General features: G+C 48.1%; 1 protein-coding gene across 1 annotated transcript in view; it reads left to right on the top strand.

Moving 5' to 3' along the window:
- Positions 1-18,487, top strand: part of ITPKB (inositol-trisphosphate 3-kinase B) — a 67,498-nt gene that overhangs the window by 36,563 nt on the left and 12,448 nt on the right. The window contains exons 2-3 of the mRNA XM_009994822.1: positions 15,980-16,079; positions 16,673-16,886. Of these exons, the coding sequence (XP_009993124.1) occupies positions 15,980-16,079; positions 16,673-16,886 (314 nt within the window). The remainder of the gene's footprint in view (positions 1-15,979; positions 16,080-16,672; positions 16,887-18,487) is intronic.

Genomic DNA, 18,487 nt, shown 5'->3' with positions numbered 1-18,487 from the left:
ATGCCACTTTCTCATCAGTAGCTTCCTGACTTGTTTTTCATACAGAGTTTTTGTGTTTGTGCAGGTGAAGGAACAGTGAATCCAAAATGTTCTTTATGTAAAAAATGCAAATGCGCATTTTATTAGTAGCTTGCCATGTGACAGGGATGGTACATTTGCAAAGCAGTACGGCTTATTTGCTGCAAATCTCTCCTTCTTATTCCTTCTAAGGTCAGGGAGCCTCTAGCATTACATCCCTGAGAGGCCCTGGCATTCACAAGCTCTTGCACATAGTTGTGACTTTACATTAAAATATTAAGTCTTATCTTCCACAGGCCAAACAGTGGCTGTGAATAGGGCTGGCCAGGCAGGCAGCAGAGCTCAGCAAAGTCACCAAAAAGCAACTAGCTCCTAGGTAAGGTGCTGAAAGGTAACTCGTGGTTTCTAGTTGATCTTGGTACTATTCTGCCTGAGACTGTGAAGTTCTCAGTGCTTTTCTGTAGAGAGCTGGACTGGATTTTCAGATAGGAAATCACCAAAGGAGATACAGGGAAGTTCTAGAGATCATCCTATAGGGGAAACTGCCCTGCTGTAGCTTCCTTCCATTCCTAACCAAAACCAGGAGAAACTCAAGAGCTTGGAAATGCCTGTTTCTTTTTCCTTTTTGTTTTTTTTTCTTCAGGAAGGTGAGTTTTCCTAAGCCATGGTTCAGTACCACTGAACTAATACTTTAGTTCCATGCCTGTCTGTCTGTCCCTGACTCCGAGAACAGGATTGCTATGCTGTGAGCCAGAATTCTGCTAAATGGGTTGGCTTTGCGATAGCAGCTGCAGCCTCTTGGTACTTGCACAGCACCCCAAAGTGGTGGGGAAACTAACCCTGCAGGATAGGAAATCTCTGCATGTGAACAAAATACTGGGATTTCCAGTTCTGCCCATACCAAAGAGTCACAGCTCAATAATTGAACTGAAGAGGGAAACACCCTAAAAAGTTAATCCTGAATTGTCATAATAAAATTACACCATGAGGAGACAGGTAAAACTGTCAAACAGTTAGCTGAACTTTTAGGGAGCATCCTTCAAAATGTTTGACTTGCACTTGGAATAGGTATGCCCAAAAACTGGCTTGATGATCCCCAGTTACCCAGAGCTCTGAGGCTCTCAGAAGGTTAAAAAGTGAATAAATTGCTGTGTCTGGTGACTTTCAATAGCTCACAAGTCTGGCCTGCAGCTTCAATTTGCAGTGGGGAATAGATAAGCTGTGACCAGAAGTGTCACATAGTGATGGCTTTCTCCAGAAGCCAGACAGGCTGCTGCCCCTAGATGCTGCTTTAGGGACCAGACAGCACCCAGCACTGGAAGACTAACCTCTGTGCTGGGGGTAGTTTAAAATCAGTCTGTGAACTAAGATGAACATGTCCTAGAGAGACAGACCTGACCCCTAACACCCATGACACCAAAGTGTGGAGGTAGGAGAGACATTATGGCAAGCAGCTACTCTTGGATGGAGTCACGTTTCTGTTCAAGACCAGGTTGGACAGGATTTTGAGCAACCTGGTTTAGTGGGAGGTGTCCCTGCCCATGCAGAGTTGGAACTAGATGGTCTTAAAGGTCCGTTCCAACCCAACCCATTCTATGATTATGCTCAAGCTGTGGCTGGTTGGTCTCTGCTTGCTGCTCTCCCTCTGTGCTTCAGGGCACAGGTCTGCCCCAACCATTGGCAGGGCTGGCTAAGCCCTGTTAAACTGCACTGGGGGGATGACACAGCAGTGGGATGGGACTCCAGTAAAGGGACTGGCAGCAGTGCTTATGCTGGTGCAGCCACATTGTCCTGGTCCCAGCACATCCATGTAACACTTCAGAGTGAGGAATGTGCAGTGCATCCTCCTCCAGGAGTCACTGCTCTGCTCCCCATGGAAGGCCACCAAGAATTTTTTGTTTTCCACCCACACTTCACTCTGCTTGAGACCTCTGCTTTTCTGTACTTGTGCTAAAAGAGGCATAGCAGTGGTAGTGCCCTTTCTTCAAGCCAGGTCTGAAACTGTGCACCCATTTATTTTGAACAAGGCAGATTTCTGGCTCTGTTGTGCAGTGCTTCATTCAAACACAGTGCAAGTAGCCCACAGCATGCCCTGCAGGATCCTGCCATCTCTTGCTCATCTCTCAATAGCTCACTCAAGAAGGCTACCTTCTGCTCTGCAACCTTCAACACTGTGTAATGGAAAAATATAGAAGTGGGGCCCGGCTGTGCGTCAGCGGGTGTCTTAGCAACCCCTGCCTGTACTCAGCTCTTTGATAGGTGTGAAGGACTGTCTGTCTCTGCACTGCAATGAGATGTAGCATTAAGCATCCTCACCTCCCTTACAAGGGAGAAGAAGGAAATACCAAGGTTTGCTAGTATTGCTGAAGCTTGCTGAGTGCTAACAAAGCAGTAATTTATAAGCATGGCAAAGAATTTTACTGGCACCTGGCCACTGTGTTTGTATCAGTACAGGAAAAATGCTGACTTTCTTCAAAGCTGCCAGAGCATTTCCTATTTTTAGGTTAACATGTTAGGTTAGCATGTTTTGCTGTATGGCACAAAATGTCAACAAAGAATGAAGACCTATTTATGTTGCTTTGTAGTAAAGCTGAAGCAACAGGAAGCTGTCAGCCATCTGGGTGCCTTCTGAGCCCTCCAAAAACCCAATCCTTATTCAGTTGTAAAATGCGCTGGGTTACTGTTACACAAGCAGGTGTGCTTTCCGATGGGGGAAGAAGATGGATTTTGGGGATTGCCTTTCTGTCTTCAGGTCGTTTCAGATGCTGTACAGAAGAGAGGATCCAAATGCCCATTTCTAGCTTTTGGTTGCCTTCAGAGGCTTTCCCCTTCTAGCTGTCATTCATGCTTTTCCTTTTGAGGCAGCATCTCGTCACCAGCATGTATCTTGGTGCAGGTGCCAGTGCTGATGCCTGCATTTCACTCACTGAAGGACAACAAGGGTCCTCCATGCTTCCAAGAGTAAGAGGAGGCTAGAAGGGTACCAGTTGTCCTGAGTTTTCTTATGGCACTTTTGGATGAAACCAGTTTTGGCAAAAGTTTCTAACCTTAAGGACTCCTTTAAATTGAGAGCTGTGGTTGCTGGGTTACTGAAATCAGTCATGAAGGAATTTGTGCTCTGACATTGGTATTTCTGGGTTGGAGAACGGAGGACATCCAAGCTGAATGTGTGGTTTAGGTAGCAAGGTTTCCCTTGTCTTGCTGCAGGAAAAACCTGGCACATGTGGTGTTATAAGACCACAAATTATTTTACTGTGAGGGCAGGTACCTGTATGGGGGCACAAGAGAGATGTCAGCTTCAGAGACAGCAGAGAATGCTTTGCACCTTGGCTTGCTGCAGCAGCTCATCAAGCTATCACTGAGCGAGAGGAAGTGGCAGCGCCTGCCCTCTGCTTGTGGGCCCTGCAAATGCTCTCCTGGTGTCTGCAGCAGCTGGCTGAGCTGTGGGGTGAAGTCCTGGCTGGTCACGGCTCCCGCCCAGCCTCCTCCACTAGCTGCTTCTTTGGGAAGGAACCTCCTTTTGTTTTGACTCAGAAAAATTAAATTAGAAACAGCCTGTTGGACAGCGAGTGACTAAGTGCTGCATGTGTTGCTGACCTAAAGAACAGCAAAATGTCTGAGGGGAGAAGATGACTAAGTTTTAATACCTCCACTTCTGCTTCCTTCATCCTCTAAGCAGAGTTAAACACAGGCACCTGCAGCAGGAGGACTCCAGCAGCCGGCCCACAGACACAGCCTCAGAGATTGTATTATCAAATACAATTTTGCTGAAAAGTCTGGTCATTCAGAGAATCAGGCATCTTCCCTATGTTCATTTCTCTTCTCACTTGCTCTTCCCCCAAGACAAGATATATTTAGAAACACTAAGACACAATGAACTTAACACTGGCTTTGCTACACCCATGTTTATAGTGGGTTCATTGTATTGCTTCTGCTGGTGCTCTCATAATTATATACAAGCACCCTTCATCTTCTTGTCCTTTTTTGGACCGGAAATTGGCTTGTGAATCCTCTTCAACCATAACAGTACTGTTCTGAGAAAGGCTATCTGGATTTTAATACAAACCACATGATCTCTACATCTGTAAGGGATGCCACGGGCATTTGCAGCTCATCAGTGAGAAGCCACTGCTTGCTAAATCAGTATGTGGGGTCTGGTACTGAAGTTATGTTCATAAACACCATGTCACCTTAAAAAAAGCCTCTTTCAAGAGAATTTTTTTGTTTAGAAACAATTTATCTTTAAAAAAAGAAATAAAAACATTGAAGAAATCAGACCTCTCTTTATAAAAAGATGAACCTGAATTGCTGGGGTCACCCTTGGGTGATGCTGTGTGCATCTAATGTCTTGCCAGCATCACTGTGGTGCTCCACCTCATTCTTCCTGCATCCAGGGAGAGAGATACCAGGGCTTTAGTGGGGGATCAACTCAGCCAGCACTTCGTAACTCTGCCATTGCCCTGGCCAAGCAGATTCCCCCCAAAAGCCCCAGAATCCTCCCCCTTGCACCTGTGCCCTGAGGTTTACCTGGGGTCTCAAGCAAGCCAACAGTGACACATGGTGTTTTTTCCTAAGGAACCTCTCCCTGCATCTTGCCCTGGGATTCAACAGAATGCCATTGTAGAGGCAATTTTCCATTATTAACACTCAAAAGAAAGCTCCATTTTCCTGTTTCCGACGAGCATTTCCCCTTTGGGTTAGAGAAACTGCTTCCTTGCCGGCACCCAGGCTGTAAACATACACCAAAGCAGCAAATGCTTTCGCTGGCCTCTGCATTCCTCTGTCCACCAAAAACCTGGCTTCCCCATAGCTGGCATCTCTGTGGCATTGAAGGCATCAATTCATGAGAGACTCCCCTGTTGACTGGGGTAATGTCCATAGAAGCATCAGGTTTTTTCCTCAATTTCTTAGGACTTAACAGCTGAAGTCCTCTTTGACTTTCCCCGCCCCAGCCCTGCATGTCAGCGCACAGTTAGTTTGGAAAATCCAGCCCTGCGTGCCTGCTCTGGGATGTAGGCTTGGTAACCCTCTCTGTGTCACTGAAGTTCCCCTCCCTTCCCCTGAAGGGAGGGGATCTGCTGGGGTGCAGCAGGGCTTGCCAGCTCTGTGCACAAGCTTCAAAGGCAGAGTAAAAGTAGCAGCACAGGAAACCCCTGTGGCGCGTTGCTAGCAAAAAACCTCCTTGCCTGACACCGTGACGGCTTCTTCCCCCACCTCCCCACTGGCATTTCTCCGGCACAGGCTGCTGAGCCAGCACCAGCACGCTGGTCAGATGCTCTCGCACCAGGCAGGCGTGGCAGGACGTTGGCTGTGGCAACGGAGGTACGTACCCAGCCCTGCAGAAGTCAAGCCACATTGCTAAAGCTGACATTTTTCGATGACTCATAACTAAAATGGCTAAGGGGTGTGTGTAGGGCTTTCACTCTGAAAATTAAACCAAGGATAAAATTGGTGCTGTGCTGAGGTCTGCTTGCTGTCAGACCTTCTGCTGCAATGGGCCAGGGGGCAGCTGAAGTGTGCTGTTACGTGAATTTCTCACTCTGTCCTGTTCTCCAGGGTCACTCATACCCTCACGATGCAGCAGCCATGCACAGCTGATGTTCTTGCTCTGCTGAGCTTCTCTGTCCTCACACGGCTGGGTGAACCTGCTCCTGAGTGCAGTGGTGGTGAGCACCCTGCTTGAAGAGCATGGGTGCAACAGGGTCTGGATTTGCGTGGACGAGGAATGGGGTAGTCTGGCTGATGCTGAGGGGGATAGGCTCCCTGCTTGCAGCCCAACACTGCTCTATTTGGAATTGGAAAGGAGCAGCTGAGCATATGAGACACTCTGTGTTGGATGGTGTTTCAACCCCTGTAATTAGCTTGGCTTTTGTGCCTGGAAGCCCCTGGCTCTGGCACAGCCTCTGGTTGATGTGTCCAGTGAAGGAGTCCTTATGAACAGCTTCTTCCAGAGTGCAATGTCCATGCATGCTGTACCCATCCAGTGCAACCAGAAAGCTGTTGGAGAAGTGCTCAGAGGTGGGCTCAGAAGCCATCCATGGCAAATTAAGTTATGCCTGATTCATTTTGGTGGAGAGAAGCCCTTTGTGTGCCCACAAGCCTCAGTGCTAGGAGTGACAGACGCTGAGAGCTATAAAAGCTAACCTGCACTGCCTTTGCCTGCACATCACCATGCAGCACAAGGAGCGACTTGTCCATGGGGGCTCAGTGCCTTGAACAAGGCTCTCTTTTCCTTCAGGTCTAGACCTGGCTTTTTCATAGCATTTGGGGTTGGTGCTGTTTTAAGACCAGAGTCTGTGGGATGCAGAGCCAGGCATCCCACTCAAGAGACGCCCCTTGGCTGCTCTGTGTAATCATCCAGGGAGATGCTTTGGGCACTGCAGGTCTGCAGCTGCAGGGAGGATGCAGCATGGCACAGGTGCCTGCATTCCTGGCATGTACCTGTGGCATCCTGGCTGCTGCAGTGCCCCTCTCTGGGCAAAGGGGTTTCCCAAAGCCACTGTCTTTCTCATTCTAATATGCTCCTTCTGTAAGAATGTGAAACCAAAGAGTATAAAATTGTATTTCCACTCCTGGAGTCACTTCTCCTGGTTGCTGATTATATTTAGGAGCTGCCCAGGAAAGGGAGCTTATCCCAGGAAGGCATGTTGGGGGTGCCAGGGTGCCACGGCTGAGGCAGGCCTGTGCTTCCAGCAGCTCCTGTGCAAGGAGAAACTCCTTAGCCATTTAGCAAAGGATTTGCAGTCCCAGCTCCAAAGCAGGAGAGACAATAAAACTCTAGATAGTACTTTAAATCATCAAAGTGCTATCCAAATGTGAGGAACCCCAAACACAAATGAAAATGCTAAGCTGATGTAAAGGGGAATTGAAAAGTCACGCCTGTTCAACATTCAGCTTTAGGTATAAGTTTAGAGAAACTTATACCTGCTCTTCTAAATCAGCTTTTTACACTTCCTATACTCAGTAAACGGGGTCATGCTCAGGGCTTAGTACAAATTTTATTTTTTTTATTCTAAACAAATTACTGCAGCCATTGCCTGGCCCTTTTTTTTCTTCCTTTCCATCTCTGTCTTAACACTCCAGCCAAAGGCACTTAAAATGCATCTGAACATTTTACTTGCTCATGGGAGAAAGCTGCATTTCTCACTCATGTATTTCACAAAGTTAAGTTCAGTTACAATCAAATAACAGTAGAGCAGCAAGCTAGCTCCTCCACGAGCAGGCAGAGCAAGGGAACAGCACTGGAAATGTTTTCTGCATCCAAGACCAGCACAAGTTGCTGGGACTTCTGTAACAGAAAAGCTCAAGACTAAAAACCAGGCCTTTCTTATCCAACTTCTCCTGCAGATTGCTTCACTAACATTGCATGACTTGGTTTTGCATATCCTTGCTTGCTCATTGTCAGCAGTTATGGATGTGGTGCTCCTACAGTGTTAGAATGACAGCACCCATATCAATGCCCTCCATGCCAATGCCAGAGGAATTACTTCAGATGAAACAGCATCTGGAAGTCATCATGCCTGGCCCATGACCACCCTGCTTGGTAGTACATGAAGACAAATGGATGAGTGATGGAGCATCATACCACAGTGTGTGCCTGCTGTGGGCAGTGAAAGGGGAAGAAGTCCATCTACAAGCCCATTTTTTGGGAGTATGATCTCTGGGTTTTGCAGCTCATATAATGGCCCGTGTCATGGAGCAGACCAGTCCAGTCCCAAGCCCTTCTGGTCACATCCAGAAGCAAACAGGAAGAAATCAGACTCAAAACCCAAGTATTAGCAGCTGCTTAGTTCCACTCATTGATGTTACTGCTACCCCTAAGCAGACTGTAAATGTAACATCCTGGTTTAAATCCCTAAAAAGTTGCCTTCAAATTGTAGGAGAGGGAGTTAGGCAGCATGTGTCCTGTGAGTAACTCTGTGTACCAGTCTAATTAAGCCAGACTGGAAATAGCTGGGATTTTATGATCTCAGCACCTTGTGTTGTCCAGCAGGTTGTTTCCCAGCATGCCCTGTGCCAGGGACCCCCATTGCCAAAGGATCCAGGCACCTGGGACATCCTACCAGGGAGACTGGCAAAACCTACAGCTGCCATCCCAGCTCCCCTGCATTTAAGAGCAAAGGTAATTTCTTGCAGGAAGGCTATGTCCTGCCTAACCACTGCCCACCAGAACACTCTGTTGTGACTTTTAGGAGCTGAATCTCTTCCAGATCCTAAACTGCAACTCTGCCTTTTAGGCTGCTGAGCTGGACTTTAAATAAAGAGACCAGAGACTAACACAGTTGCTTGGTGTTGAGAAGAGCATATCTTCTGGTCTTGGAGGGCATGTGGGGAGTTAGCAGCAGTTCAGGATTTACACTGTCAGGGCTGGGAATGCTGGGGCGGTCCTTCCCCACAGGCAGCAGGAGATCAAGAAGCGCTAGAGCCAGCACAGGCTTAGGAGCCCAGGAACTTGCACTGTGCTGCTGGAGAAGCTGATGAGCAGAAATGACATTTTGAACTGGAAATACGATAGTGAATACTCTGGAACTGGGAAAGGGATCAAACACAAATCCTCAGAAGGAAACAGAGCAGTTTCCATCAAAGCAAATTAAACGTTTCCTTGATATGGGGTCAGATCTTTGGACAGAACATCACGTTTGTCAGCTGGATGCCTGATCTGGCTGCCTACAGCTCTGTGCACCAGCGTTTTGCACAGATGGGCTCCAGTGCTCTGGGACTCTTCTTGCAAATCAAGTCACCAAGGCCTGTTTTTGGCTACCAGCAAGTATTTTTTATAATCTGCTGGCTTTTAAAAGCTACCTGCTTGCTGAGAAAGAATCACTGTAAGCCTTAAGTAGCAGTCCACCAAAAGTGATTAGCTCTTTCTGAATTATTCACTTACCTTCTCCAAGCTGAAAATTGCTTAACAGGCCTTATTTGTATGTACTTAATGAGTAATAAATGTATTTCCAGAGATCTGGATCTAATCCCACTTAGGAAAGTAAGCTGAACACGTCTAATGCTGGCAATTAATAATTCAACAAACTTTACAGGAAAGTCAATTATAGCTGATGAGCATTAGGAGGTTTTCTGCTTTACTGAAGCAAAGGCACTCCATCAGAAAGAAATGCCTCATGGAAACAACTGAAGCTTTGAGGCTAGTTCCTCTCAGGTAGGCTTTTTTGGCTTCTTTCCTTCTTTGCCAAATTGGGCAGAGAGGCCTACCCTGTGCATGGTGCTGCCATGGATCCCACACCTCATCTGTAGTCTGCTCGTGCTTTGTGGATGAGGAGGTAGCAAATGTCCTTACAGGCAATGGGTGACTTCTGTGTAGCTGGCTCCCACAGCTGCTCCATTTCCTCCCATTGTGATAGGAGAGGTCAAAGTGAAGGGCTGCTGCTTGCTCATCTGCCTTTGCTGCTTCTAATTCTCCCCACCTCCATCACAACCAGGAAGAGGGAGCCTGCAACAAGCTCCTGTTTTTTTCCAATACACTTGGAATATTGTTTCGATGATCCAAGCAGATGTTCCTGGCTTTCAGGCGTTTTTACTGAGGCTTCTCTATCATACATGCTGATCTCTTGCAGACAGCAAAGAAGGCAGTAACTTTATCCCTAGGGCCCTCTACCCTTGATCTTGGGTCTTGGTGGGTCTGCTCCCTGGTCCCACTGAAGAAAAGGGCATTCCTCACAAAGCCAGATGGGAGTGGCTTCTCTCCTGCAAGAGGCAAAATCCTCACTGGCTTAAGTGAGACTATTCTGAAAAACAGATCATCTCAAGAAAAAGAAATAATGCATGTATTAGGATTTTTCCTCTCTCTAAATGTGGTGGAGACCTTGGAAAGTAGCAGAAGCCACTATGATCCAGCAGAAGTTTCTATGCCCCAGACATAAAAATAATTTAGTTAATAGGGCTTGAGAGTTTTGGCTAGAATTGCTAGGCACACAGAAGTACCTTTCAGTCATCAAATTATATTCCCTTTTATCAACTTGGGGGAAATTGGGCCTTGTTCTATCTTTGGTTAACAACTGCCACTGATGCCTGACTGGCATTGCCTTTGCAGGTTTTGAGGAGCTGCTGAAGGTTTTATTCAATGCCTGGTGTGACTAAACCAAAAAATTGCCTGCTAATCCAAGGCACTCCCATTGCAAGCTGCCTTTCTTACCAAAACAAGGCTATTTCATCATTGTGCAGTACAGAAGCAAATGCATCAGTGAGAATCAGGGGAGTTTGCATAGGAGGAAGATAGTGTAAAATATGGGCTGTCACTTTCTACCTGCATCACTGTCAGTGGTCACAGCCTGTTGCATGCTGATGCAGTCACTGAGCTCTTTCTGTTGCTGCCTGTATGAAAAGAGAGGTGTGAGGGGCTGAGAGATGGCAAAGCTGAGCAAAGCATAACCCCAGCTCTCTGGAGCATGTTACAGGAGGATTTTCAGCTGGGACCCTATATTTGGTAGCCTGTGTACCAGGACATCCCAGGAGGAGGCATCCCGTAGTACCTGCCAGTACTGCCCCACTGCCCTCCACACCCAGCGGCCAGCACAATGAACAAAGCTGGCTTCCTTGCTGTGGCTGGGTTGACAAGCTTTTTCCCAGTCAAGGGAAACAATTATCACTAGGGAAACCTTAACTACTTTTTAAAGACCAAAAGAAAACACATTCATTCTTTTAAACATGGAAAACTAAATGGCCTGTTTTTCCTTGGCTGGGTGTGCATGGCCATGGAGCAGGCTGACACGAAGTGAACTCTGTGGGCAAGCGCTCCTCCCATTTATTTAGTTACTAAAGAAGAGGGCTCTCTGGTGCAAAGTTTGCCCTTTTCAGCTGCTCACTGCATTGTTTTTAAACCAGCAAGGCACTGGACGCGAGAAGCGACTCACCAGCTCGTGAGGAACCCTTCTGAGCTATGCCTAAAGCTCCTTCCCATGGAGGTCCCTGGCACCACAGCACCCTGGCAGCTGCACTTCTTTTGGAAGAGCTGGAAGTGAAAAGCAGAGAAGGCCTGCTGTGCCTCCCACCCACTCTGGCCCCACAGAAGGGTATTTGGGGAGCCACCCTGGTGCCTGAGGGGCAAGAGAAAGTGCTGGGCTCGGGGCAAGGCTGCTTCTCTGAGCTGCTGTGCTTGGCAAGGGCTGGTCAGCTGGGAATGTGCTGGTGGGACTGCTTAGCAGCCCTGAGTGTTTCAGTTCTGCGAGGAGCACCAGGGGATGGTTTGGTATGCTGTAGGAGAGGGTCTTTGTCCAAAGCGAAAGGAAAGCCAGGGTGTCACTTGTGCAAGCCCCTGGGCTGAAGCAGCTCCACTGAACCAGGGGAAGCGGTGGACACTGATGACACTACTGTCTCCCCATGGATTTCTTCTATCTCTTCTTATTCTAGGCTATTTCAGGATCTTCCTGAGAGGAATGGGCTGAAGTTCTTTCCAGAAGTGGGAAAAATCATTACATTAACACTGCTCCCACTCTTCATTATCTCCTGCCCCAGCTGTGTAATCTTGCTTCTAAAAGTGCATGCTCTAATTAACAAAAAACATTGAAATTCAGGTCCAGCTCCCACAATTTCAGGAACATTTGGTGCTGTAAAACCATAGGAAACCATAAATTCAGCAAATTAAATCAGTTCCTGCCTGTCTCTCTGGCCCAACGCATGGAAAGGGAAGAGCACCCTGCTGACTTCATGCACGGGGAGTCAAATTCCACCAGCGTCGGTGCTGGGAAAGGCAGGCAGCAGGCAGTCCCAAAAGGCACATCTCCTCCAAGCAGACATTAGAAGAATGCCATATGATATAGGGAAAGTGTACAGCAAGCACTGAGCTCATCCGTCACTTTTTGTTTAATCTAATTAAACACAGTATATCCTCTGACCTTCCGAGTTGGCATTAAATTCTCCTATGTTGTTCTTTCCATATGAAGCTCTATTGATAGACAGGGAAAGCCCAGAGTTTGTTTTAAGCTTCAGATAAGTGAAGTTAAACATACAGCAGATAAAATTGTTTTCCCACTCCTCTCCCACTGGCCAATTGTGGGTGCTCACTGGGAGGGCTTAACTCCTCTGGCCTATATCCCACCCCTGGCTCGGGGTGCTCTGCAGTGAGTGAAAGCATGGTAATGAGCTGCTGTAAGAAGGCAGAGTGCTGCACAAACCCTTGAAAGTTCATTTTTAGAGTTGATTTTGACAGTTGCTGAGCTTCATTTCTATGTGGCAGATGATTACAGAAAATGGTGCCACTCCTCCCTAAATATATTTCCAGAGTCACTGAATAATTTGCTACCTAACAACTAATCAGTCAGCAATTGCTGGTGCTGGGAGAGGTTTTAAATAAAATGTGTCAAATTGCATCAGCCACCTCTTGCATGTTGCCTGCATACACAGGCTACGTGCTATTGCTGTGTGTGCAAGAGCGCAATCATTCAACTCAGCTTTGTGAGTTTGCTGGGAGGGAAAGCAACAGGGAGCTGGGCTTTGGGGAGAGCAGGGTGCCAGCGTGCCACAAGCAGGTGTAGGCTTTCAGCATGACAACCTGTGTGCTGACTTCCTTGCAAGCAAATGAGAAGAGCACATATCTGTCCTTCACTGGCATAATTTGGTGATGCCACCTGCCAAGCTATTTTTTCCATTATGGTGAAAAATCCTTTGGTCAGAATTGGGGCAATTATTGCAGGTAATTCCTCCATGTGTGTACAGCTGTGCCTGTGCTCTTGGATGTATACACAAGAAACTCTTGAAATATTGACCAATAGTTACAGAATAGCCTGGAGGTGATGCCCTTATGGTTCCTGGCAGGCTGGGTGAAAGGAGATTTCTTTACAGTAAATAGCTTTAATGCTCCCTTTGTATATTAATAGTGCTGGGCAGGGCAAGACGCAGCAGCCTGCCAAGTTCAGAGGGGCTGTTTCCTGCACGTGGCCATGGAATCAACCTGGAGTGGTCTGGACCTTGTGGCTCTGATTTTCTATGACCGGCTGCAGGAGCCCAACATGGGGCTTGGCATGAGTGGGATCCCAGGCTTTGAGATGTTCACCTCTGTCTGAGCCCATGCCAGCATTCAAATAAACACAGACTTCTTGCTGGAATCTCTTGACCATCCTCAGTGACTGTGAAGGACCCTGCTACTGGTTCACAACCACCTAACTTCTCCCTTGAAGCTGTAGGAAAGTACATAAGGTGAACTTTTAGAGCTATTACTTACCTGGGGAGAATTTATCTGCAGACAAAGAGGGTGGCAGGATCGCTGGGGGCATTGGCCAGTGTTGCTTCTGCATGGTCCAGCTCTCCTCTGCAGCTGGTCAGCAACCCCAGAAAATACACAGATGAAGTTGTGCAGCTGCTGGTTTACTAGGAGAGCTGCCCCTTGCAAATCTCATGACAGAGTGACAGGACATTTTTTATAACTACATGCAACCCACCAAAAAAAAGTTGGACCAAGCAGGCTGCTCTGCAAAGTGAGCTGTGCATCTGGGCAGTAAAGTGTGATGGGCTAGAGCTTCCTTGTGATGAAGCAAACTTTCCCTCATAACACTGGGAGGTGGCTCAGTTGTAAACCAAAATTCCAACTCCTGAAGGAATCTCAGAGGGGGAGGTCCCTTCTATCTCCTGCAAGTGCCATCATGAAGTGTCCCCATCAAGCCAAGAGGGAAGGGGCTGTGTGAAGCAGAATTGCTGGTGACACCCACCATGGTGGTGACAACATGCCTTGCAGCCTATTTCCAGCACATCAGGAGTGACTTGAGATGTACAAAACAGCCTCAAGCCCCTCCATAAAATGTCCTTAAACATGTTCTGAACACTTGGGTTGGAAATGCCTGGCCAAAGGTGTTTATGAAACCAGGTGGTGTCTGGATGAAAGCATTTCCCTCCAGTGTGAAAGAATTGGGATGTACTACCTGTTCCTTGTGCAGGTGTGCTCAGTGACCAGGTGCTTTCTGTCTTGTTCAGCTCAGCAGACAGTTTTTTGTTGTGTCTTTTCTTGGGAGCCATTACCCTGCTCTGAGAGCAGTGCTGGAGCGGAGCACGTGGCTCCTTGGACAGCCACAGTAAGGGGAAGCCAGGATGGTTTACCCTGCTTTAGGGGCCACTTGCCTTCATTCTGATTGTGTTTTGAAGTACCTCAAGGTTTTAGCTCTAAAGCTCTAACCACAAAAAAAAAAAAATCTTGGCTTGGGAAGGCGCATTGCCTTGGCATGTTTCCTGGGACTGAGTGACTTATGATGCAGTGCTGAGGGGGGAGGACTCCTTCTCCTTGTTTTAGAGGAGGTGGATCATGTTCATCTGGAGTCCAAACTCCCCTCAGAGACTTCTTCTTCCCCCTTTTTTTTTCATGACATCAGCCAGGACTTGATGTTACTATTTTAAAAACAAAAGGAGGGGACACCCCCCTGCTTCCCTCCTGCTCTCTGCCAAAATGAGAACAAAGAACAGCTAAAGTACACAAGTTCTGGCACTCCTTGTGGAAATAAAAACATTCATCCTCATGTCAGGTAGGGAACTGCCCGACCCTCCTGCCAAAGCAAGCAAGCGGGGCAGCAGAGCAAACTGCGGCGCAGAGGAGCCCAGGCAAAGAGGATTGCCCGGTGTCACCCCATGCTTGGGCAGCTGCTTGCCAAACTCCTGCACTGCTGTACCAGTGCCAGGGCACAGCGAGATGCTCCCGGCCACAGGCAAGTCACCCAGGGAAGGGCTACCCTGGTCCTCTCAGGCTGGGAGGTGGGGAAGGACCTTTCTTCTTCCTCTCTCCCACCCTCAGTCCCCACCATGCTGTCAGCCCCTGAATCTCCAAGCAATGTGTCCCCACTCTCTGGCAGGGCTGGTGCACAGCATGGCAGTGGCCCGATGTAATTTCCATGCTTTAGACATGAACATCTTTGTCTGGCTTCTTCCTTGCTATGTAAACCTGTCAGCAGTTCCCAGTACAGATTCTTGTGCCATGAGTTCACCACCAAGAAACATCCAAACTGCAAGTTAGGGCTGCTGGCTCTTCCTCGCCTGTCTGCAAAGTGTTACTGGAACAGGAGCCAGTTCTCCAAACACGAGGAAGGGATTATTTGGGCTTTCTGGAAGGCTCCCTCCCATGCCTTCCGTGTGGAGCAAATGAGGATAATTTATCTGTGGGCTTCCAGCTGAACCCAGTAGCTCAGAGCAGCCAGGACTACACTGTTTGTCCCTTGTTTCTGCAAGAAAGCATTTTTCCATCGTCACCATTGTATATCGTTGGCCTGATTTGTTTGCACCGTTGCCTTCTGGGGCTGAGGTAAGAGGTCGTTCCCTGCCTTTTACCTGCAGCATGTTCTCCAGAACAATCCAGGGAAAAACTTCCACAGGAAAGAGTCTTCAAAGGAAGCTTTTGTATGTCTGATACAGCCCTTGTTACAGTCATGTAAATAGTAATTCTCTGGTGAGAAACACAACATGTCAGAAGGGAAAATTGTACTCTAAAATATAGTAGGAGATGGGCCAAAGCAGGCAGATCAACTGGCAGCTTAACAGACAAAGCTGCTGCCTTTCAGTGGGGAACAAAATCTTGGTGTGTGCTTGTGTGAGTGCCTCTTGTTCCCTGCAAGAGCTGAAGTCAAGTTTTGTGGCTGGGTAGAAATCCTGTGCTCCCTTCCCTCTCTGTCTACCATGATCTAATGCAATACCCAAGGATGGGTTAATGTGCCTGCTATTTCTCCAGGGGGATGGGGGAAGCAGAGATAAGGTAATGTAGATGGCAGGGCCTCTACAGTGGGAGCAGCCAACTGGAACAACACTGTAATGCTACCCACTTTAGTGAAGTTAGTAATGATTTTTGAATGTAGAGTCAAGGCCCAATGGCCATGGCTTGGCACAGAGCAACGGGAAAAGAGCAGATTCTCTGGTTGCTTCCATCCTGTGTTGGCTCCGGTGCCTCCTTCCCTGTCCAGAACAGCTGTGTGCTGCCTGAAGTGACTCTACAGACAGCTTAAAACACTGCATTCACTGTAATGATTTTTTTTTCCCTTAGAGCAAATCATGGCGGAAGATCAAGAATATGGTGCACTGGTCCCCATTTGTGATGTCTTTCAAGAAGAAGTACCCTTGGATCCAGCTTGCAGGGCATGCAGGTACAGAGCATGGGAGGGGCAGGGCCATGGAAAGACTCTTTGTTATCTCAGGATTTATAGACTTTGTTGGCCAGAGCTGCTTTTGATTGTGGCACAAATGTCACAGATTTCAGCTCCCATGACTTTGGCCTAGGAGAATGAATTACCTAAGTAGTAGGGAGGGTGATGTGAAGGTGCAGTATTCTGTGCTTTTGGTGTCCCAGAGCCAGCAGGCATTATTGCTGCTTTTTTCTCAAGCAGCAGAAGGCTAAGTCCTTTGAGTGAGACCCAAGCCCTCATGCTGATCCACAGCAAAGTGGATGATGCTGCCCAGCATGAAGATGCCCCATGCATGAGCCTAGAGACAGAAGTGTGAACCTACCATGAAGCATACAGAGGCTGTGAAGAAAACATATTGGACACTGCTGGTTGTAAACCTCTGAAACTACATGTGAATCTGACAGCCTGAGCTTGTAAGTCTCAGCCTGCAGGAACTCTTTTGGGTGGAGGTGTAAACAGAGAGGCATCTGAGATGTTGGGCCACCTTTCTTGTTTGGGGAAGGCATCATTGCCCCATGCAAAGCAAGTGCCACACTGTCCCTTGTCACCCTTAGGTAGCTTCAAGGCAGCAGCCAACGGCAGGATACTGAAGAAGCACTGTGAATCAGAGCAGCGCTGCCTTGACCGCCTGATGAACGATGTCCTGAAGCCCTATGTTCCTGCCTACCACGGAGATGTTGTGAAGGATGGTGAGCGATACAACCAGATGGAAGATCTGCTGGCTGAATTTGACTCCCCATGTGTTATGGACTGCAAAATGGGGGTCAGGTGAGTGGCTCTGGGGACACTGATTTTTAAGATGGGACACTCCAAGCAAAAACATCTCCGAAGTAAAACACAGATAGTTACAGGGAAGCCTGGGTATAGGAAAGACATACGAGGCTCATTCCTCCTCTGCTTCTTGACCATCCTGTGTGCTGGGCAAGTGTTTTGGTGGAGAGGACTGCTCGCTGTTTGGGTTCAGGTACACCAGAATGGCACACTAGCTTTTAGGAGGTTGTCAACCTGCCCCTCTGTGCTGCAGGAGGATGCAGCCAGGGAGCAGAAGGTGTTGGAGATCCTTCCCAGAGTGCCAGAAGGGTGAAATACACTTGAATGGCACAGCTTCGCTGGGCGAGAAACTTTCCTCTGCTCACCCTTTGCTCCCACGCACACTTGAGGGATAAAATGTGGGTGCTAAGTAGTTTAGTGCCTTTCATGCAAAGTTCTTGAAACACTTCCTATCAGATGAGCAACATTACCCGTGATGTCCTTGGGAACCATCAACAAATATGCCAAGATTCCAAGCTGCAGCCACTTGGCCAGCAGCAATTTTTGAGCTACCAAGGCCACAGCTGACAAGGGTATCCCAGGGCAAGCATAACTAGGTCTGGTGATGCTAGGGAGCTGCCAGCTTTGGAGCAGCCCCAGGCCACCCCTCAGCCTTTGGTGGGCTGGCAGCAGGGTGGGTAGAGACCCCCCCTTCACTGGCTAAGGCACAGCCCAGAAGCAGTGGAGACACTTGTGCTGCTGGGAAAGCTAATGATTTCTGTAGAAGGGATGAATCTCTTTTTTCCCCCCTCCTGATCTCCCAATGTGAAACTCGAACTGGTGTGTCTGGCTGTCAGCAGAGAAGAGGTGAGGCAGGGAAGAGGTGAGGAATACCTTACACTGGAGGGGTGGGGAGGAGGACAGAGGACTCCAGTGCAGCCACAGGACTGTAGCTGGCATGCACCTGGCTGCTGCAGGAAGGAGATGGGAACCACTCTGGACACAGAAATTACCAGAAGACCTGCTGGTCATACTGTGCAGGTGCTCCCATGGCTGTCTGTGGCAGGAGAAAAGCCTCCCATGCACAAATCACAGGTTGGGTGATTCGTACACCTGGGTTTTTGGAGCCTTGACAGGCAGAGCACACAACGGGGCAAACAGTCAGTCAGCATCATCATTAAAATAAGATGGTGCTACAGGATGAGCTCATGAGTGAGGTTGAATTTGGCTAATGCTGGGGAGTGGGATATCCCCACAGACAGGCAGGAGAGGCTCTGGCAGATAAACTAAACCTTAGGGCTGTTAGACCTGTCCTCTGAGCTAGCTGCTCAGGCAGATACAGGCTTGGTTTTTTCCTGCCAACCTGACTTTGGGGTGCAGCAGCCTCCTCCAGTCACCCCTAAACAACACTTTGTCTCTCTTAAGCTCTGGTGATGCTTCAAACTTGGATTGACGCAGGGGCACCAAACCGCAGACATAAATGGTCTGTCATTCTCATCAAAAGGAAATCTAGCTTTCTGAGCAGCACGAGCAGCACTTCGGAGCATGCTACTACTTTGTTCTGCTTTTTTCTTCCTTCTCTCCCAAAATCATTGGTTTGGTGTTTTCTGCTGAAACCC

Source organism: Chaetura pelagica, unplaced genomic scaffold, assembly GCF_000747805.2.
Source record: "Chaetura pelagica isolate M959 unplaced genomic scaffold, ChaPel_1.0 scaffold2, whole genome shotgun sequence".
NCBI lineage: Eukaryota > Metazoa > Chordata > Aves > Apodiformes > Apodidae > Chaetura > Chaetura pelagica.
This window is presented reverse-complemented; position numbering and strand designations above follow the sequence as displayed.